Genomic DNA, 21,849 nt, shown 5'->3' with positions numbered 1-21,849 from the left:
AATATCCACCACCTAACTCCACTTTCCTTTCCTCTTTAACCAAGCCCGCATCTCATCATATCAGCTGAGCAAGAAAAAAATACAGCCATCTGGGATTCCAAAGGCGAAAAATAGGTAGGCTAAGCTTTCTTTTTCGTTCAGGGTCCACGCAGAAAGGGGGTCAAAAACCTTACAAAGAGGCGTTCTATTGAGATTTTATAACCTGTGTGCGTCGGCGAGTTCCCGCGAATAATTTTTGTTTCGAACTCACCACCACCACCAGCACCCCTAAAAGAAAAAGAAGAAGGTTCGAAAGGGAACATTCAAGCGACGCGAACTCCTCTCTCTGAATACAGGTTTTTCGGACTTCGGACGTTTACTTTGCATTTTTTGGAGCGAAGAAAAGGAAGTCACGCGGCTGTTACCAAATTTAAACATACATAACTCATTTGAGCGAGAGAGTTTGGAGATACATATAAAGAGCAACGTGCGAGGAATCTAGAACGACCTTGATTTTTTTTTACTCTCCGACTTACCACTTTTTTTTTTCCTTCTTCGATAATGGACATTTTGTTATCTAAAGTATCATCACGACATCACTGGCGGTTCGATCGCTTGTAACAAAACCTTTTTTCTTCTTTTACCGTTTAAGCTTCACATCGACTTACAACAAACCTGGCAACTTCAACCAATTTGAATCGACTGATTCGATTGATAGTAAAGTTAACTTCACACCCCAAAAAATATTTCCGGGCAAACCCGGCAAACTCGCCCCAAACGCATCAATTTACCCGACTCTTGGAGCTTGAGGAGTTCTACCCACATTCATATATCGTTTCAGGAAGGCGCAACTGTCAAATTACCCAGCGAATAGAAATCACGACCTTGGTAGATCTTGAGGAGGGATTTGGACCGTTGGAGGAGGGGTCTGAAATATTTATTATTAGAGAAAAGGAAGCTTCATTTCAAGCTTTTTAAAGAGTTTTTTCAAGAAGCGGTTATGAAGTTCGGTCAGAAGTGAGTATTTTTTTCTTTTCTTTCGTCCCATCTTTGTTACCTAAACGTCTTGTGAAGGCCGTTAGCTAATCAGCCTACTTCTAGCCTCTACCGCAATGTAGTGCCGGAATGGCAGGCGTCGTATATCGACTACAAAGGCCTTAAGAAACGGATAAAGCGTATCCTACAGAGCACAGAGGATGAAACAGATCCAGATCTTGCTCGTATGTTCCCGACTCCCCTCTGTCTACCATCACCCACAATACCAAAAAAAACATTATATTTTCTGAAATCTAATATGTTCTTGACCTACCAAAGCATTCATATTCTCCCTCGATCGTGAACTAGAAAAAGTCGATCAGTTCTACAACAAACGATTGGCAGATTGCGCCCGAAAACTAAAGATTTTGGGAGAAAGACATAAAGAACAGTTTGAAAATGTAGATAACATTCCAAGACATGAGCTTGAAGAACATGCCGAGGTACTATTGGAGCTGAGGGGCCAGTTGAGGAAGATTGCTTGGTTTGGAGGTACGAAGGTTCCACAAGATTTACAAATGGGGGTGGTTAATAGGACAGATGCTGATAGATACTGGGTGTAGACGTCAACCGCCGGGGATTTGTAAAGATCCTAAAGAAGTAAGGACCTGACCATCGTGTAACACATTAAATTAAGACTAACTAACAGCTCTTCACAGGCTCGACAAGAAACTCTCCGTCAAGGTCCAACAACGCTATCTAAACTCCAAAGTTCTGATTAAACCTTTCGCTGCCTTGAGCGAAGTCACAGCCGCCGAACGGACTGTAAACGAATGGCTCGAAAAGCTAGGTCTAGGAATCCAAATCAAAGGGAAATCGGAAACCGAGAAGCCTGATGGCTTGTCTTTCAAAAACTCGTCTGCTGGAGGTGTTACCGGGTTATCTCAGGAAGTTTTGAAGACTTTCGATGTCTCGATTAAGAGCGATAATGGTGAAAGACTTGATAGGGCGTTGAAGGATATGCACCTTTCCAAAGACCAGTTTTCGCAGAACTTGATCTTGAATCTGTTACAACGTGCGGCATATGCCGAGGCGTTCAAGTGCATCGACTTGCTGCTCATTCAAACTGAGAGTTTGAAAGATACAGAGGACATCAACGAACGGAACCTATTGCACCGAATCGTCAGGGCAATGGGAAGGAGTACATCCACGAAGATGAGGAACAACCTAGCAAATTACTCAGAATTATCGGTATCATTTAGCCGCGGGGATGGCAGCCGAGTACTACCTGAAAGTCCTGAAGAACAAGATGAGCTACCAGGAAGTTTTGATGGGATATTCAAGGTGCTCAAGCACCTCCTCGCAAACTTCCCACCGAGTTTACGAGTCGCTTTGACGGATCGGGATGCTTACGGACGGATACCATTGCATTATGCTGCTGAATACGGTATCGTCCAGGTCTGTCAGACATTAACGGAGTATATGCATAAATGGGGCCAAATAGACGGAAAATCCGGTATCGATAGTTCACCATGGTGGGATAACGAGGGTCTCGCACCACTCCATTTGGCGGTTATAGGACAACATCCAAAGACCACAAAGGTATTACTCGATGCGGAAAAGTTAGAAGGGGATCCGATAGAAATTATTGAAGCTAGAAAGAGTGTTTCTAAATCTTCGGCTGTACTGTGTCTTGCTACACGGAATAATGCGCCAAAGTTGGTGGAGTTACTGGTTAAAGCTGGTGTGGATGTGAACTTTGCGGATGAGAATGGGGAGTCGGCGCTTTATATTGCGGCAAAGTTAGGACATCTGGAGTGTGCGAGGATTTTGTTGACGGAGCCGGAGACGCAGAAGGTTGATATTGAGTTTGCGGAGGCGGCGTTTGGGTGGACTCCGTTGGTATGCACTCTACAAAATGAGATCATATTATTATACTGGTACTAACACTTGATGCTTAGTTTGCTGCTGCTGTACACGGTCATGCGGAAGTTGTAGCACTTCTCCTCCAATATGGAGCCGACTATGAGCGTTCCGACTCGTCAGGATGGTCCGCCGCAGAACATGCTACCCTCAGAGGCCATCTCAAGATCACAGGGATGATCTTCGACCAATCTCAGCCATCCGAGGGGTCTGACACACTCTCCGATACTGCTAGCACAGTTCAGCAGGCAGTTTCGTCTCTATCTACATCACCCTCAAAATCACTAGCTGAAGCCGGGTCTCCACTTGAGAAAGCGAAGTTCACACAACCGAACACCAAGCCGATTAAGACGTTCGGTCATAGGTATATTCGGGATAAAGCCATGGTTCTTGTAACCCTTGGATCGAAAGACCTTAGAACTCCAGTCGACCCTGTGAAACTCGAGCAGATTCCTCTGGCGCTGGCTCATGCTACACAGCTGGATACTGCGCTTTCACTAGTCGTTTCGGCGAAGGGCGCAGAGGGTGAAGAGAATATTATTGATCTTCCGCTACAGGATTCAATTATTACCGAACCACTTGTCTTTGAGACCTCGGATTTGTCGAAAGTCAAGTTGATATTTGACCTAGTCCCTACCTACTCCGGTCGAAACGACAAAGTCCTTGGCCGCGCTGCCGCAATTCTGAACAACCTTCGGTCCGAAAACGCTGGTGGGAAAGTTGCCCTACAAGGCGGACATACCCTTCCAATCCTCGAAGTTAGTACCCTCGAAGTCATTGGCTATGTCAACTTCGAATTTTTGGTTATAACTCCATTCTCCCACGAAAATATGAGCGTCACTCGTGACCACACATATTGGAAAACACTGACTGTTCCATCAATAATTGGCCACCGAGGTCTGGGTAAAAACATTGTGGAACGAAAATCCCTCCAGCTGGGAGAGAATACTCTTCAGTCCTTCATCTCAGCAGCAAACTTGGGCGCCAAATACGTTGAATTCGACGTTCAACTAACAAAGGACCACGTACCGGTCTTATACCACGACTTCCTCGTTTCCGAAACTGGTATCGACGTCCCAGTCCACAGCTTAACCCTCGAACAATTCCTACACCTCAGCGAGCAACAAGGTGGTCAATCCTGTCCTGTATCCCCCGCGTTCTCCGACAAGCCTGGTGAAAAGGGTACCCCTCGCCGCTTCAGATCACTTTCCGTCGGCTCTAGCAGGGACGACAGAACAGTGGACCTCCTAGAAAAGATGAAATTCACAAAAGCCCTAAAAACCAAGGGATTCAACGCCAACACTCGAGGCAGCCATATCCAAGGACCTTTCCAAACCCTCGAAGGCGTTTTCAAGAATTTACCAAAAGACATCGGTTTCAACATCGAACTCAAATACCCCATGCTCGACGAAGCACAAGCAGAGGAAATGGACCAACTAGGAATCGAGCTAAATACCTGGCTAGATAAGATCCTCAAGATAGTATACGATCACGGCGAGGGGAGAGATATTATCTTTTCCTCGTTCCATCCTGATATATGTCTTATGGCGTCTTTTAAGCAGCCTAGTATTCCCGTTTTGTTCCTGACGGAAGGAGGCACGGCGTTCATGTCGGATATTAGGGCGAGTTCATTGAAAGAGGCGATTAAATTTGCGAGTCAGTGGAATTTGATCGGGATCGTTTCGGCGGCTGAGCCGTTGGTGAAGTGTCCGAGGCTGATTAGGGTGGTTAAGGAGACGGGGTTGGTGTGTGTTACTTATGGGACGTTGAATAACGATCCGGAGAATGTTAAGGTGAGATTTTTTCCTGTGATGTCATACAAAATTAGGGGTTTGCGGGATGCTAATATGGGATTATGATAGATTCAAGCAACTCAAAGCATAGATGCGGTGATTGTGGATAATGTTTTAGCGATTAGAAAGGGGTTAACGTCCTATAAGGACGGGAATAGTACTAGAGAGGTCGGAAAGGATGGCGTTAAAGATGTGATTATTGAGGTTAAGGTGTAGATTCTAAAGGGGTTATCTTTGTTTTCTTTTCGCATTTCTCTTCAATTTCAACTATCGGGTTGTGATTTACACCTTACATGAAGGGTGGGGTTTTACCGTTGATATGACGGAATGGTTGATAGGATATATTTGCATTTTGTTTCTTGGGATATTGCTCTCGCATTTTTATTTTTATTTTTGGTTTTATTGTATTATTTACCTTTTGTCGTACTTTGCATATGTACGAAAGGGCAAAAAGTTCAACACTAATTTAACGACCCTTGGGTGGAATGGAAGTCTATTGCGGTTTTCTATTGGAGACGCATTATATAGTAGATATAACATTTAATAATAGTACGACTTGTCTTCGATGCTTGAAAATAATGCACTATAAGTTTTAGGATTTGATCCCGTATTGTTTTGTATTATCGCGGGGTGACGTTGGGCCCCGCGTGGCCTCGTCTAGGCCCCACGTTCGAATGAAACATTGACGAACGAGAAATGGAAAAGAGTCTCAGGTGACCGATTATTCGTAGGGCTATAAAATCGAAGTCGGAAGAACTATCACCGAAGCTTGGTTGTAACACGATCCTCAAAAGCTTATCAAATCAAGTGGTCTGGCCCCCGAGAGGCAAGCATTCGGCATCAGATAAATTTAACCTCAAATGTTGCAGTATATGCGTTGACATGCATGATAGCAAGGATGCGGGAATCATATCCCAAAGAGGGTATCAAAAAAAGCGGAGGGGCGGCCAAACGTCCCACCGATTAGTAAAGCTTGCTATGGACTATGATTGGTTAGTCGGTGGTTATCTTGGCCGACATCTTCAACTTTCCTACCCCTGTCCCCCAAGAATTTGGAATGCCCGACCACCGATGTCCCCAGATTTTACTGTGCTGGTTGAGAGCGCCACTTCGCACGAAAAGAAACACCTGCCATGGAGTATGCATGTTTGTGCCTGCAGGGCAATGAATATTCATGCATCCTTATGCTGGATTTCGTAATCCTATCGGGGTTCCGATTTAATTTTTTTTGTTCCGTTTCCCCATGTAGGATTGATTAGTATTCCGAGATCGAGATGTGAGATTTGATTGTTCGGGTGCAGGCGAGATTATATAAATTAAGAGAGTTCGCTGTTGGGTGGTCTGTTAATTGCCATGAATTCTTCTCGTGTCAACCATATGATCTTTTACCTTTCTACTCTATAAACCGTATTTGCGCGATTGCGACTATTTTATATTATATCTCTCGATTGTATTCGCGAATTCAATATACCCCAGTCGCCACTATCGCGAAGTAATCATTTCCACAACGTCACGCACACGAATCCACCATCACTCCAACACCCTCAACTCTGTACAATACCCCCAGCTTCCCGGGTCTCAGCACCCACCAACCAAAACTTATTTCCAAAGAGAAATAAGATAAAAAATTTTTTTTTTCACAATGGCCTTCCTAACCCCCATGGCCATTCTGGGCGGCATCCCATCCAAAATCCCTGACTTCCCGGCTTCCCTCGTCCTCGCCCTCCTCTTCCTCTCCATCGCCATAACAAACATCCTAATCTTCAGAGGCAACCTCTCCAAAGGTCACAAATTTAAGCTCTCAGTCTTCATGATCGGTTTCTCAATGTCCCGAGTTGCCACTTTATCCCTCCGAAGCGCCTGGAGTTTTAAGCCTACAGACGTCGACCTAGCAATAGCAAACCAAGTCTTTAACGCCGCGGGTGTAGTAGCTTTATACATCCTAAACCTAATGTTCTGTCACCGACTCTTCCGGGCAAGACATCCATCGGTCGAGCACGGTAAACGGAGGAAATTGTTCTATGGAAGTTTTGCGGCAATATATACTTTGATTGGGTGTACTTTTGTACTTGTTATTGTGCCGACGATTTGGAGCTTTTTCACGCAGGATGTGGAGTTGCAGAGGAAGTTTTTGACGATTAGGAAGGTTGGAGGGACGATTATGGCGGTTATTCCTTTTTTGCCGTTTATTATTGTGCCGGTTACGTTGTTTACTCCGCATCAGGGTGTAGAGACGAGTTTGGGGGTTGAGAAGAGGGCTGACGGCGGGTTTTGGTTGAAGGGGGTGATTATTTTGGTTGGAGCCTTTTTCTTGAGTACGTATATTCTACCTTTCTATACCATATCGTTTCAGAGATTCAGACAGAATGGGATTTGCTAACTATACCTTTTTTGAATAAATAGCATTCGGTGCCGGCTTTCGAGCAGGTGTTGCGTATATGCCCTCGAGACTAAGGGATAACCCAGCATGGTATCACTCCAGAGCAGCGTATTACGTTACATACTTCGCGTTCGAGTATATCGTGGTCCTGTGGTTTACGGTCATGAGAGTCGACGAGAGGTTTTCGGTTTATGATAAGGAAGACAGATTACAGACTTTGAAGGATAGCTCTGATGGGACGTTGAAGGGGCCGGAAGGCAGGGAGGGGAAGAGTGAGAGTGTGTAGCTGGCGATAGCAGAGGTGATCTGAATATAAGAGGGAGTGGGGGATTGGTTGGAGGGGTTTGGGTCTCACAAAGCACTTGGTTTGAAGGTTTTACTTTCACTGTTTACTTTGCTTCTGTTTTGGGAATGCATCTAGCGGCTTTGGGGGGCTTTTTTTTATGGTAGATGTTTCTTTTATGATACTTTTAATATTTATTAGACTTATGCTGGATACGAGACCAGACCTATGGTAATATGGCCATATAGTCAATTTTTGGAATTGTATTCTTTACGAGACGCAAATAACATATATGGTAGTTATATTTTACTCATACCGTAAGGTGTTTATCACAAAAACGATGATGGAAAACTTGATAACCCTAATATCTCCCCAGTAACCCCGCCACTTCTTTGATAACTATACAAAACGAAAAGAAAACATGTATAAAGTCATACTGCACCCCTTACCCCTTAGCCTTCTTATTAAACCCCATTCCCGCAGTAAACTGATTATTCGTAAGAGGGAACGGCGAACCACCCGCCACTCCGCTAGGAGTAGCTCCAACGATCTCCGTGAGAAGCACACTGGGCCCTTGGGTGGCCCAGTCGGCAACTTGATCACCGACCCATCCCTAGAATTGAGGGAGTGGGGGATGGTGGAGGGACGCATTCTGTTTGATTATAGATTTTGGTTGAAGAGATGTGCGAGTTTGGTTTATATTTGAATCAGCATTCGTGGAGGATTCGAAGAGAGTTTCAACGAAGGTAGTTGTAGATAAGGATTGAAGAATTGAACAAGAACGCGGTACTTGCCCGGCTTATTTTATGAATGGATATAAGTTTTAGAATGGGAAGAGACACGAAGATGTAATGCTGTGAAGATTGTTGGTTCGACGATATTAAAAAAAAAAAAAAGCAATTTAAGACGCTAACAATGGAAATGTTTATACATCAATGAACTCGACTTTGAGGGTATGCAATCAACCCACTTAGTCACGAGATCATGAGGCAAGAACTATAGCTTATCGCACGCCGGGAATACCGATGTCTCAAAGGCAGCCAGCTAGAATCTCCTTCGAAATTTCGCCTATCTACCTATTTTTGAAATTTATGTCTTTGCCACTTTAGCAAAACACATGATATCGAATTCTTAATAGAAATTGTATAGAACCAATAAGCTCAGGCATACTATGAAACCATAATTCCGTTACACCAAAAATCTACCAGGATCTTTTAGGTCTCCCTGGTTCGATAAACTACCTAATTCGTATTAGTAACAGAAGATCAATATCAAATATAGGTTAGTGCACCTCCCGAATAGCACTAGTCTGGAAACAACCCCGATGCAGAATACAACATTGTTATATCCGACATCCGACGCCAAGGGTATATCATGATATCGAACTATCACCTCAAGTCTGGAAACATTCGAAACTTGTCAAAGACAATAATTCTTTCAGCTATGCCGGGTATACCGATATTTTGTCGTGAGAAATATTGATATGTTCCATTGTTGGTCTTCAAAACTTCCAGATGGTTTACAGGGTTCTTTAGACCAATCCAAACAACTACACCAACATCTAAACCTCTGGTAGCTTACTAGACATCTATCTTCACTTCTTCTCTCCCAATATATATCAATACCTTACCATCTCTTCCTCCACACAGGCCGGCCTATCACCCACCTCCTCTCCATAATCCAATCTATTCTCCTCAACACATATATCCCAAAATGCAACTCACACCCCTCATCCTCTCCACGACCCTCCTCCTAACCTCCACCGCCCTCGCCGCCCCAGCCCCAGCCCCCAAACCATGGACAAACATCTACGGCGGCATATTCCAAGTCTTCGCGAACTCAAACGGACAATATTATAACCCTACCGCTGGCGCAAATGCCGATACTCCAGCGTACGGTCTTTTGAAGGATATCAAGAATTGGTGGAATAATTTTTAGAAGTTTTTGAGTGGTTAATACGGACGGGTTCGTGATGGTGTGAAATGGTTTCGGTTATAGAATACATGGAACGGGTTTGTATATTTATATAGAGGCAAAGGCAGGTGGGTATAATATATCATTTGTAACCTACAAAAATATTGATCTTTTTCCACTTTTTTTCTTCAAGCCAATCTTTCAAAAGAACTGAACTTGTACCACGTGAATACCATATCTTCCAAAGCTATTTTCCGATTTAAAAAAAAGACAGACGATCATATAAACCCAGTAATAGTAGTAGTAGTAGTAATAACATACCAGAATCGGAATAATAATATTCAAAAAAATAATAAAATTGTCGTGGACAAGCCACCGGCACCAAGAAGAATCGTTATCGCGAAGAAAAGAAACCAAATCGCAAGACCATTGGCACAAGACAAAAAGACAAAGGAAACGTCAGTGCCAATTTCCCACTTCCAACGGTGTTATAAAACCTCCACAGCCAAAAAACGACCTTTTCAAAAAGAACAAAGTAATAATAAGGTACGCAGTAATAATTTTGGTCAATTCGACGCCTGAAACCCCCTAGAATCAATCCCAGTAACGTAGCAGCAGCAGCAGTAGTGGAAAAAAGCTTTGTCAACAAAAGAAACCCAGTCACAAGTTCAAGCTTCCAACCAAATCCGATCCAAACACCATCGTCCCACTCGCCACCCGCCTGCCAATTCCCAAAGAAAAACAAGTAAAAGGAACCTGCAAAAAAAAAGAATCCACAAAAATCGCCATTAAAACTAATAATAACTCCCAGGAAGGAAAAGGAGAAGAAAGGAAAAGGAGAAGAAGAAAGGAAAACGGCATCATTCGCTTATTCGCTAATCCGAAAAATAATAATGATTTAATGTTGCGTTCTTTTCTCAAACCACTCTGTAGTATCTCGTCCTAACTGTACTGGTCGAACGGTAATAGCTGCATGGTCGGTGGAAGAATACCGCTTCTTACCCTATCGTGAATATGGTCGGTTCATCAGTGCGATCTCTCGTGCAATCGATGGCCATTCTAGTTCGCGCTTGATACCGAGGCTGTTCCCCGTTCGTTGAGCTTCTTCCCACTTTAGCAACTCATACATGAATCGAAGGTGAGGTTGGATGATGACATTCAGTCGTCGAGCTCGGACGTAGCAGCTGTATCCGTATTAGTATATATTATTTGATAGGTGGATGGAAAAACTTACTATGCTCGGGGAACCGAAAGGTTGAGCCGTTTCATGACTTCAGCGATGCAAATAGTTGCGGATCGTGAAACGCCAACACGACAATGGACGAGGGTAGCCTCTCCGGCCTCTTTACCAGCATCTAAAAAAATTATTAGTACTTCGCATGGAATATTGAAACAAGGGCCAAACTTACCGATAAAGTCCAGGCACTTATCCAGCCGACATGTCAAGGGGTCTACACCATTATCCTGAATATTCTCGACCTTCATAATCTTCTCCGGCGGCCATCCCGAGATCTCACCAGCAGACCAGTTTGTAAACTCGCCAATGCTCAAGATTCGCTTGATTCCGAGCTCTTTTAGCATCTCCGGATTATTTGCATGTCCCAGGTTACCCAGATACATGTGTGGTAGGATCCTACTAGGTAAAGATCCATCCAATTTCGATACCCACTTGGGGATAGAAATATTGGCGATGAATGCAGTAGCGTCTGCTTCATTCTTCAAGGCCGGAGATGCTTTGAGGATTTCGGTTTGCGCGTGTAGAAGGATTTGGAGATCAGTTTGGTAGGCGAAGAAATTACGTCCTTTTTCACGGTGGAGATGGATCCAAGCGTCGTGGACGGGAAGACCTTCGGCGTACATGAGATAAGCAAGGGCCAAGAGTGAGGTTTCAGTGTACCCGTCCATGCAGTGGATGAGAACGCGTTTGCCATGGTCATGGTCTTCCATTGCAGTATCGCCATCGGCGTCCTTGATTATGATGGGATTTGCAGAGAAGTATATCCATCGACACATATCGATGATGGCATCTATATCGAATTTTGCCCTGTTGGAAGTAGCAACGCTCCCGGAGGCAGGGAACTCGATATCCTGAACACTAGTGTGATCCTTCATACGGCGGGAAATCAGCCGTAGCATCGGTGCAGTTGGGAATGGAGCTCCATCGCACGACTCGATGCAAATGTTGAACAGACCAGAGGCATTCACAGCTTCCTTGTCGCTTGTCGATCCCAGCCAGACATTGTGTGCGATTTCGGTAGCTCGCGACATCGTACACATTTCTTGGCGTTCAAGGTAAGGAAAGTCAGGGATAGACCCGGAACATAGGCCTCTCGAGTCAAAAGCGACGAGTTCAGGGTGGTTCTGTTCGAATTCGGAAAATGGACTGTAGACGACAAATGTGTTGTATTGTGGATATTCAAGGTCCGGGTGGCTCATATACATGCTACGGTGCTTAACCTGGGCTTGTGCGATCCGCCTAGCAATATTTTTGATGGTATCCTTACTCGTTCGGTCGTCGCCATAGACAATGATATCGGAAACGGTAGCGAGTTTGGCGGTCTGGATGTGGAAGTTCCGGACGCAGAATCCCTCCTTTGGATCGACTTCGAGGAAACCCTGACATCCTGGTGCTGTGGGGAGAATCTCAGCGGGATGGACCGCACCACGCAGCTTGGAACTTTCCAGAGCCCTGCCAGCTTTTACAGCAGTAACACCTCTCCAGCACGATGGTGTCCTCTGGTGGATTTTCCTTCGAGCGCTAAAAAAGGTAAGCTGAACGGCGTTATCCGGGTGCAGACCATGAAGCCATGGAAAGACCTTGTCAGCAGGAGGAAGAGGGTGACAGGCAGCCTGGTGGATTGCAGCAGCAGCTGTAGCTGCATCAATCGAATAGATGGGAGGTTCGACAGATATCTGCCGGTAGGCAGTTGGTGGATAAAGGACCGATGAGATGGGAAGGAGAGGGGTGGCCTTTTCGGTGGGCGGCGACGCAGGCGGGGTGACAGGTGACGACGGCACCTTTGTGGTAATGGTGTAAGTTGGAGTTGGTAAATGCTTATTAGGGATCGGGAGAGGAGTTGAAGAAGCCAAAGCGAGCGCCATTGGGGATGGTGTATCTTCAGAAGGAGAAGGAGGAGGAGTGATGGATCGGGCAATGGTTGAAGGACTGAGGGTGAGCGTGGCGGTCGCCATGGTGGGCAGTTGTGGTTCGTAGTTCGTAGTTCGAGTGTGCTGGTTAGCGTAACGGGCTGACCGGCTGGTAGACGGGTCTGAGCTGAACCACCACAAAAATTCAACTGCTGTCTATATCAAATTATATCATAATTATATATTAGCGCCACCGAGCAATTAAGAAGATATAAAAAACAAATAAAAAATAAATAAATAAAAATAAAAAGAACATCACAGTAAGAAGCGATAAAGTAGAAAACAGCGCTAGCGAATTACTAAATACTCAAAAGTGGCGAATCGGTAGGTGCGCTGTTTCGAACGTATCACTCGATTCTTCTGTGTAGCTTTCGAGGCAATTGCAAGCATGCGAGACCGAACGAAAAGGCGACAAAGCACAGCTGACACACTCCTATCCCAAACAACAAAAAAGACCGCAAGGAGGCAGGCAGATAAACTACGGCAGTGCATGTAACAGCGCAGGGAATATACATTGATTGGCGCTGTAAAAGGACATGGAAGGGAAGGGGTATGGACAGGTCTGTGTAGACGCAATCTAACAATTGTGGATGCATCACTTATGCATGAACATGCGAGTAGGTAATAGCATATCAGAGCTATAACTATCTCAAGGCCGATAGGATAGGACGAACAAAGAGAAGATGGTGGGATGGCCCATGGTCTGGGCTGTAAGGGATAATTGTACCGTGTAAGGATGCCATGGTGAAATCGCTTGCACCGACTGCACTCACTCACCTTTAGATTTTTATTATTTCCCCATGCAACTGTGATATCGATATCTGACCGATCCTAGCACTGGACGTACTGCGATACTTATTCTTCCAAGCGAGGGATTTTCAAACACAATGCTCGGAGAAGAGGCTACAGCTTGGTTGACGGTACTGACTCTGGCCCGCAAGCTATGTATACTTGACACAAAGGGGAGAGTTGAGTCGAATCTTGCTGCCAGAATTGAAACTTCTCTCTTGTTCTTTTGCAAGAATAAGAAAAATTAAAAATCGCCTGAAGAAAAAAAAAAAAAAAGAAGTATATATGTTCCGTAGGATGGTATCGTCTGTAGTAGGTGTGTGTATGTATAGACGGTGAAGGAGGTTCCAGTTCAGGCTATTATACAGATAGGCCCTGGAGCAGTTTAATCAAGAGATAGCAAAGATATGGCTGAAGATATCGAGCTTGATATAGTAATGGCGGTGGTTGTGTTGTTCTGTTCGCCCTGGGTGTGCTACCACAAAAGATAAGACCCACAGCTGGTATCTTTCGCCAGTCCTGCAGGTTCCAATGTGTTGGTGTATGTAATAAATAGGATAGCCACGGCTGTGGTTCGTGCGTGAATGATCGAATTGTGGTAAAGCGAAGGAGGGGGGAATAAGATAAAAGAATGAAGTATGAGGCGCAATTATATTTTCTTGAATGAAGTTCGAAATAGGATGTCCAGAAAATTATAAAAATAATTAAAAAGGAGATGAAAAGACTCAGAGATCTAGACTTTATTAAACCTGATCTCGTGATGCCTCTGTGTAATTATATCAAGCCACCCTCTTCGTCGGTCTACAACATGGGTATAGCGTCCGGTGGCCGGAGATACCAAGCGGTGATGTTCCGAGGAGCTCGATTGAAAGAGAGAGAGTCGGGCCAGAGTTAGGTGATACCCGTTTGCTTTAGACCCGAAGAAGATTCCCTCCGGCGTTTGATTCTGGTCAAGTGCAGTGGCTATGCTGGGGAAAATCGTCGTTCGGAAGTTTTCAATTGGTGAAGCCAGATAATTTTGTTGGGGATTGAACGAGTGAACCTGGATACCGGGAAGCTTTAAAGCTTTATGGATTTTTAATATATATGGTGGAGTGAAAATGCGGTTTCGTTTCCCTCCTAACGGATGAGATGGATCGAGAGTGGGCTAATTTGCGGGCGGGCAGGCCAAACTCGTTTGCGGTTTTTGGACCGGACTGGACCTGGCCGTGATTTTTGAGACGGTGGATACAGAAATAGAACGGGTTTGACAAAGTTCAAATACCACTGCTATCAGGAGGTGGATTGAGGTATTTCAAACTCGAGTAATGTATATGTGTCAAACAGATCTTCAATAGCTTTTTGAATCCAGTTGGGGGACCCTTCTTTTCTGTGCCGCTGTCAGTATTGAAAGTTATCAAAGTTGTAAGTTGGATTCGGACAGGACTGAAAGGATATTAAATCCAGAGACGTGAATTGGACAACAGCACAGAACACCAGAACAGAGACAACTTTAACAGCGCAGAGCGACCAAGAATAGAATCGAAAAGAAGAAACGCAACGCGGCTGTTTTTCTTTCCTTCCGCAATGTAGGCGAAGTAGTGACAAGAATGAGTGGGAAAGAGGCACTATTTCAACAGTTCCTCAAAAAATAGAAACGTGCGTGCTGTTGTCGCTGTAAATCATCGACAGAGACTCGACTCGAAGAAGCAAGCCAATGGCGGAATCAGAATCGGTTGTGCGGTGCAGTACTCATATGCAAGCTGGGCTGAAAAGGGTGGTGGGGAAGCTCTCATACCCCACTCCAATCCACTCCAGGCACTCTTGAATCACTGGCTAGCGAACCACCCAGACCAAAGGTAGATAGTCGGTGGAGTCAGATAATGGTAAGTGCTAGGTATACTGGGTATACGAAGATACTGAGGAAAAGGAAGAAAGAAAGAAAAGAAAAATAACCACCACACCACCATGCATTGCACAAGGAGAGGGAACGATGATGTACCAGGGCCAAATGTCAAATCGTTGCGGACCACACCTACCCTACAGATACCGTTCATCTAGCCCTCCCATCCACGAGACCTGCAGCGGTTCGAAGTACGTACCGATTGATCCTTGTGGACGAGACGACTGTCGAAACCTAGTTTCCTGCGCGAAATAAGGTACAATCCCTCGGAAGCAGTACAAGTCCTTCGGTACCACCTCCCTCAATCTGTACCCAGGCCTCCTTGTGCGTCGGAGGGGGGACGTAGATTGGTATAAAAAGAAGCAATATAGTATGGCTGCTATGGCTTATCCACGCCGCTAATACGCAGTAGATGTTGGAGCTGTCCTGTCGTTTGCTCCTTCCCTTACGTTGTCTACAAGCAGTTAGCGAGCAAGCCACAAACTCCGAGAGGGCATGCGACAGATCGAAGAATCGCTTTTTCGTTAAAAAAAAAAAAAAAAAAGCTAGAAGTCTCTATAGATAGTGGAGCAATACCGGGTATTTGGGAGCTCAAGCGTTACTTTTGAAGAAGGTGTAACTTCTGGAGTTCGGGATACTTTGGATAGTTCGTGGTAAGGTGGGTGGGTATGGGTTCCAAGGAGGGAATCTGCTCGCGTTGAATCTACCCAGGTATTCTATCAATATCTAACGACGCTCTAACACGAATCGAATGGTGTCGTCGTCGTCAGGCCTCAAATGTGTTTGAATATCTCCTGTAACGGCCAGAACAAATTGCTGAGACGGGACTGGCGACAAGTTGAATTGGAGAATCGAAAGAGACAATTGACAGTGACTGAGAGCCGGGAATCCGCTACTTTACATATGGTTCTCGGATGCTCAGGAAGTACTGCAGTACTGAGCGTAATCAAAGCAGTAGGGCAGGAAAAGCAAATCTGCTCGATAGCAAAAGCAGCCAAACTTTGCATATAGGCCTATTCTGGGCCGAGACTTTGAGCTTGTTGCGGAGAAAACCACAATCTCTGACGAATTGGACCCGATTGCTTACGGCCTTCTTCCTCTTCTACGATCATCGGAAGCATTATTTATTCTTACTTGTTGCTCGATTCCTTCCAAAGTCCCCGTTTATCTACTCTTTCAAACGACATATCCGGCGGCAGCGTGATCTCTTCTTCACATACCAACGACCTGATTTGTGGTTCGCCTAGCTCGAAAAGTTACCTATTCGCTGCTTTCAGCATTCCGAGCCGTTGAACGATTCCCCCTCGAATTGAACCGAAAGTGCAAAAAAGAGAAAAGTTGGCGGACTGCACATTTTGGTACCTGTAGAGCATCTACAAATACACTCTGCTCAGTACCAAAGTCAATTGACGAAAATGGTACCTTTTCTATCATTCGCTGCAAACCTCAAGGATGACCCACCCAACCTTTCAAAGAGCTAGCTATCAACCGGGTATGCTGACAGAAGCTCAAGATACTTATCGCAGGTAAGCTTGACAAGTTAGAATCAATTCGAATTTCTAGCTGAAAGCTTCTTTTCGACAGAAATCCAGATCGAAGCTGTGGAAACGTGCAAAACATGGCGACTGGATGGCGACACAGAACGTCCTTGAGACCATCGGATGTCTCTGTTTCACCCTCCGCTGCGCCAAAAGGTTGCTTCTACCCTCCTTTTGTTTTCCAGACCCTCGTCCACGCTTTCGAATTCAAGCCATCAGTATCTAAACTCTGTAGATCGGTAGAATCCCATAGAAACTTTAACCTAAACATGTAACACAAATAGTCTTCTCATGGGCCATAACCAAACCTATTGGCAAGAAAGGTATAACGGGCCTGTTATCTTCCGCAAACGACCTCATCCATTCCAAAGGATAAGGAAGTTGATCGTCGACATGGATTCGTATTGTACCCGTAGAAGAAGTACCACAAGTTCCTGCCGGCTGTCTACACACACACTCACACACGCACGCACGCACTTGAGGCCTTGCAAATGTTTCGCGGCATTGAATGCTCCCTTCCCCCCGATGAACTAGACCACAAGTGTCTCTAGAAACCCAAGCTACTGTGTTCTGCATTTGCAGTATTTTTCGGCAACTTAGCTCGCTCAATTCTCGCTCGCTTCTGATCTGCAGCAGCATCGCTACGAAATACGGGTATGCCTTCATCCTTGTTAACACCCCCCATGTCCATATGCTGGTAATCCAGCCAACGCTGGTCGAATCTATTCCCACTGTAGTAAGTCAAGTCAAAATCGGAGTCTGATTACGCAAACTGGCGTTAGCTTGCGATAAGTGGTTGGTAAGATTATCTGGTGAGGTCGACATGATCGGTCGTTTGCTTCGTTATTCCTTGCTATTCAGCCTGGATCATGGAGTTGGCAGAAAAATGGTAAACTAAGAAAGGACATGTTTATGATCATCGAAAATCCCGAGCGACGACGCACAAGCCAACGCCGAGAAAAGGGGGCTGTGAACTTTAGCTCAGGCCTTAAGGCCTTGGTACTTTTTTGTTTTTTTATTGCCCTTGTCGATGCAACGACGGTTGGAGCCAGAAAGTTGGATAAAGAGACGCTCGCTCTAGTCTGGGGCATGCATGAACGTTGGTTATTCCCGCGGGTTTTCCCATATAGTCCCAACCCAACAGTTTAATGTGTGATGGATCAAATCTGGTTGGAAGGCACAGCCGTTAAGACGTTGGAATGCCTTGATATGCTTTGTGTGATGAATTTTCTGGGATCCAATGGAAGAATACCGATGGGGCCTGGTCGCAGTTGTAATCCTGTGGCTTGCAGCGCGATGACGGCTAGGTGGTTTTAAACGGACGTTCTGATGATTTTTTTAACGAGTAAAGAGTGATATCGATATACCCGAGAATTCGGAATGTTAGCATCTATTATGTGGAGAGTGCTTGGTTTTGCATGGAAGTTCTGGCCCAGCGGCTTTGAAGTTGAGCATTGTGTTGGACTGGTGTCATCTATTGTCGGGTTCATCTGCTTCTAAGGTCTGGGCGCCTGCTAGTTCAGGTTAACTTCAACATCCAAAAGTGAGCATGTCAACCTGAAAGTTTGTGGCTAATATCTAGTTCCTTTGTTATCAATACTATGCCTCCTCAACCTTACATATGACGAATACTCAGTTAGGTGCTCGACTGATAACACCTCGATCTGGTCCAAACGTTTGGCCGACCTCAAACTATCATCGACTCCACTTCCAAGGCAAAATGCAGCAACATCGACCATCCTAACTGCTATCAGAGACTTGGCTTCCCCAGAAAAAAAAGCCTACTCGATATCAAGCCACTAATCCCAAAATATTACCAAATCGTTAACCGATACACGAATACACGAACAAGTTCGAAGACCCTGGGATTCAATTGTGGATCACATCTTCTGCAGCCTGTGTGACAGCTCCAGGATCACATTTGCCACATGATCCCATGCATACATATGTGCAACGGAACGATCAGATTGGTCCTTTCCTTTTTTTTCCCTGGGAGGCAAATGCACTTGGATCTGCACGGAGCACATTTGATGGCAGTTAACATGCCAATGTCACGAAATCGGAATTTATGGGGGGAGTTTGAAAGACACTCGCCAGGCCGATTTGGAAAGCAAATGTTGGATTTTTCAATTCGTTTCGAATATCCATGAACATTGATATGGATTCAGTTATCCTTCGCTCTTTCTTTCTTGATGAATAAAGTTCACAAAATCCATGAATTACTAAAGAACAATCACGGAAATATCCTGTTATACAATTTCCGTCGAATCGGAATAGTGGGAAATAACAACGGCGAAAGGTACCTTACAACCATACGTATCGTCTATACGTACCTCTCTGTTTCAAGTTGGCGATAAATAACCAAAACATAGAAACCCTTCTGATACGGTGTTTTCCGAATGTTTGAGCGAAATAGAAAACAGTATCTAAACCGACCGGTTTCTTTCCCCAGCCGTTGATACCAGATAAACGAGACTGTCGTCATAACCCTCAACTTTCCAACGTGGTGATATCATAGCGCGGTGTTGTGAGTCGGATGGGCGTCATAAAAAGTGGCATGTGCACCACGCATTAATAGTTGCAGTGGAGACATTGGTATTATAATATTATGAAAGGAAGGAAGCTGTGATAGAGCTGTCGCTGCCGCATAATATTAGCAATAAGTGGCATGGTGGCATATAATCCCGCATCTCGATAATGGCACGCCATCGAAGAAAGAGTTACAAGCAGAAGCAATAAACCCAAAAGCCACGCGCCATGCCGCATCTCCAAATGAAGCATCGCCACGAGTTACGGCACCGTATAAATACGGTCTGGAGGGGACTTTAGGCCCGATAATCCCAAGCGCCCTTCACTCTGTCTATCACACGTAGCTTCCTCCAATCATCGAAGGTCTATGTAAGAACAGATATTCAGTCACATGCAACTTCAAAAGTATGGTAACTTTCCCGATCGCAAGTACCCTTTCCATCGAAAGGTCTCAGAACCCTTTCGTTCGAAAGATCTGAGATTCTGGAAGAAATTTAAGATCTTGAAGGCCAAATGGGCCCTTGGTTGTAGAAAGGTGGATCGTCATCGTGCAGGTGGGTGTGCCAGGGCAGATCGCGCCACTATCGACTAAATGTGGTATGCTCTCTTTTATGTCTCATGTGGGTGGTTGGCGGTAGAGGATGGGAATTTGGGAATGGCCTTTGAGGGATCGAGAATTTGAGAACGCGATGGACTGTTTGAGGGGGTTCATGATAGAATCAGATGACCGTTCTTCTTGATCTTTCAGTCATATTATTTCAATATACTAAGTGATATCCCGAGCCCTGCACGGATTGAAAAATTTGTCATACGAGCTAGCCATTGACCAAATACCTGGACGTCATCGAGTAGTGTCAGTCTTGAAAAGAATACTAGAAAACCATCGCAAATCAGTGACTAATTTATCTTACAATCACAATATCATTACTATCAATTTACGCGTAATAATTGATAACTTCTTACGAGACGCGCATTATGAAATGGTTGAGAATCTCGACCAGGCGATTCCCAAAATTTTGATCTTCCATCCCGAGTGGCAAATAAATATTCACCTCAACATGATTGTCGTTCAAAACCTCCCAGTGGCCAATCAACCGATATCCCAATCACCCATTCGAACTCCTATCCTTCCACTTAATTTTTTTGTCGTTTCGATTCTCAATTCGTGATCCCTGTCATTATTCCCAATATGGATTCAACGGTCACAATACATACCACCCACATAACATCTGATATCTACGACCACAGAAAGAGGACTACTGCGTATCCCGTCCGCTCTGCGCTACATAAGCCTCTTATCGAACGCTCAGTATTACCGTGGGTGACCAGGTGAGAATCGCGTTTGTTGTAGATTTAATATTTTTGTTTTTGGAAGTCGTGATGGCTTTTTTGGTGTTTTGAAAAATTTCCAAAACATTAATTGCAACGTGATATCAAAAAAAACTTTTCTTCTCCCAGCCACCTCGCCATTGCCAATTGGCATTTCTTAACGTCTATCGCTAGATGTAGAGTACTATAATCACAAATCAGTAGTTTTAATTTTGGGGTCCTAAGAACACAATTTTGACGTTCCGGATCTGCAAAGAGCAGAAGAATATAGCCAGCACGCTAAACCAAATTGATATCTACGACCACAGAAAGAGGACAACTACGTATCCCGTCCGCTCTGCGCTATATAAGCCTCTTATCGAACGCTCAGTATTACCGTGGGTGACCAGGTGAGAATCGCGTTTGTTGTAGATTTAAATTTTTTTTTGTCGAATTTCGCGATGAAATTTTTTGGTGTTTCGAATTTTTTTTTTCAAGAACTCGAAGAAATTGCTTTCTTCACCTACAGTGTATTGCTGGTGAATTGCCACTAACCATGATATGAAAAGACTATCTGTAAACCTGGGATGTCGATAATCTTTTTTTGCATTTAAATTCTATACATTTTGGAGAGATGGACAAGATATTTACGATTTCTTGAACTGGATCGATATCTACGACCATAGAAAGAGAGTCAGCTACGTATCCCGTCCGCTCTGCGCTATATAAGCCTCTTATCGACCCCGTAGTAGCAAAGTCGGTGACGATTTGCGAATTGGGATTGTTGTAGATTGAAAGGTTTTTTTTTTCCCGGTGCCTTATTTGGTAGGTGGAGATGTTGTTTTTTGAGGGTTTTCAGGGATTTTTTTTTTTCCGGTTTAGCTGCTATGCGGGCACAGTACTAGGATTCTGTTTTTTTTTTTTTTTGAAATGGACAACCTGTGGAAGCTGGCATATGAGACTAGTTTTGAGGATTCTGATCTGCTGAATTAACTGATATTCCTGAATACGGTTTGGCGTGGGTGATAGTCTCGAGCTCCGAGCTAAATTTATGGCGATATATGTAGTTACTCAGGAAATTAATTTGATTGTGACATGATCATAGGTGTCATATATATTTGGAATCGAACTTTCAGGACCAACGTGAAATGTATGCATTAATGCGCCGGATATCAAGAGTTCTTCCGAAGATATTATCAATTATCATGTTATAGATCACTCAAGCTGGTTCTGAACAATGGAGAATACTGACATGAAATTCTACATCACGGCCTAGAGCTAGGTGCAGAGGCTTTGAAATAACTGGTAGTATCTATCCTTTCTCGATTGCTTGGCCGATGTATGCTATCAGTTGCGCTGTAGGGCACAGATGAAACTATCTATCAATTGATCAACCTTGACCCTTCATA

At 44.5% G+C, this 21,849-nt stretch overlaps 4 protein-coding genes across 4 annotated transcripts; 3 read left to right on the top strand and 1 right to left on the bottom strand.

Moving 5' to 3' along the window:
* Positions 1-979: 979 nt before the first annotated feature.
* Positions 980-4,886, top strand: DFL_003278 (uncharacterized protein; the record flags this gene model as incomplete). Its single annotated transcript, XM_067632193.1, has 7 exons — positions 980-996; positions 1,081-1,199; positions 1,294-1,506; positions 1,578-1,614; positions 1,674-2,856; positions 2,916-4,670; positions 4,740-4,886. The coding sequence occupies 7 exons, from the start codon at positions 980-982 to the stop codon at positions 4,884-4,886; spliced, it is 3,471 nt and encodes a 1,156-aa protein (XP_067490486.1).
* A 1,426-nt stretch (positions 4,887-6,312) lies between these two features.
* On the top strand, positions 6,313-7,336 carry DFL_003277 (uncharacterized protein; the record flags this gene model as incomplete). The annotated part of the gene is made up of 2 exons (XM_067632192.1): positions 6,313-6,985; positions 7,074-7,336. The coding sequence occupies 2 exons, from the start codon at positions 6,313-6,315 to the stop codon at positions 7,334-7,336; spliced, it is 936 nt and encodes a 311-aa protein (XP_067490485.1).
* A 1,710-nt stretch (positions 7,337-9,046) lies between these two features.
* DFL_003276 (uncharacterized protein) lies at positions 9,047-9,271 on the top strand (the record flags this gene model as incomplete). The annotated part of the gene is made up of 1 exon (XM_067632191.1): positions 9,047-9,271. The coding sequence occupies one exon, from the start codon at positions 9,047-9,049 to the stop codon at positions 9,269-9,271; it is 225 nt and encodes a 74-aa protein (XP_067490484.1).
* A 979-nt stretch (positions 9,272-10,250) lies between these two features.
* DFL_003275 (uncharacterized protein) lies at positions 10,251-12,439 on the bottom strand (the record flags this gene model as incomplete). Its single annotated transcript, XM_067632190.1, has 3 exons — positions 10,251-10,431; positions 10,482-10,602; positions 10,657-12,439. The coding sequence occupies 3 exons, from the start codon at positions 12,437-12,439 to the stop codon at positions 10,251-10,253; spliced, it is 2,085 nt and encodes a 694-aa protein (XP_067490483.1).
* Positions 12,440-21,849: the final 9,410 nt, after the last annotated feature.

Source organism: Arthrobotrys flagrans (assembly GCF_004000055.1).
Source record: "Arthrobotrys flagrans strain CBS H-5679 chromosome Unknown unitig_0, whole genome shotgun sequence".
Taxonomy (NCBI): Eukaryota; Fungi; Ascomycota; class Orbiliomycetes; order Orbiliales; family Orbiliaceae; genus Arthrobotrys; species Arthrobotrys flagrans.
This window is presented reverse-complemented; position numbering and strand designations above follow the sequence as displayed.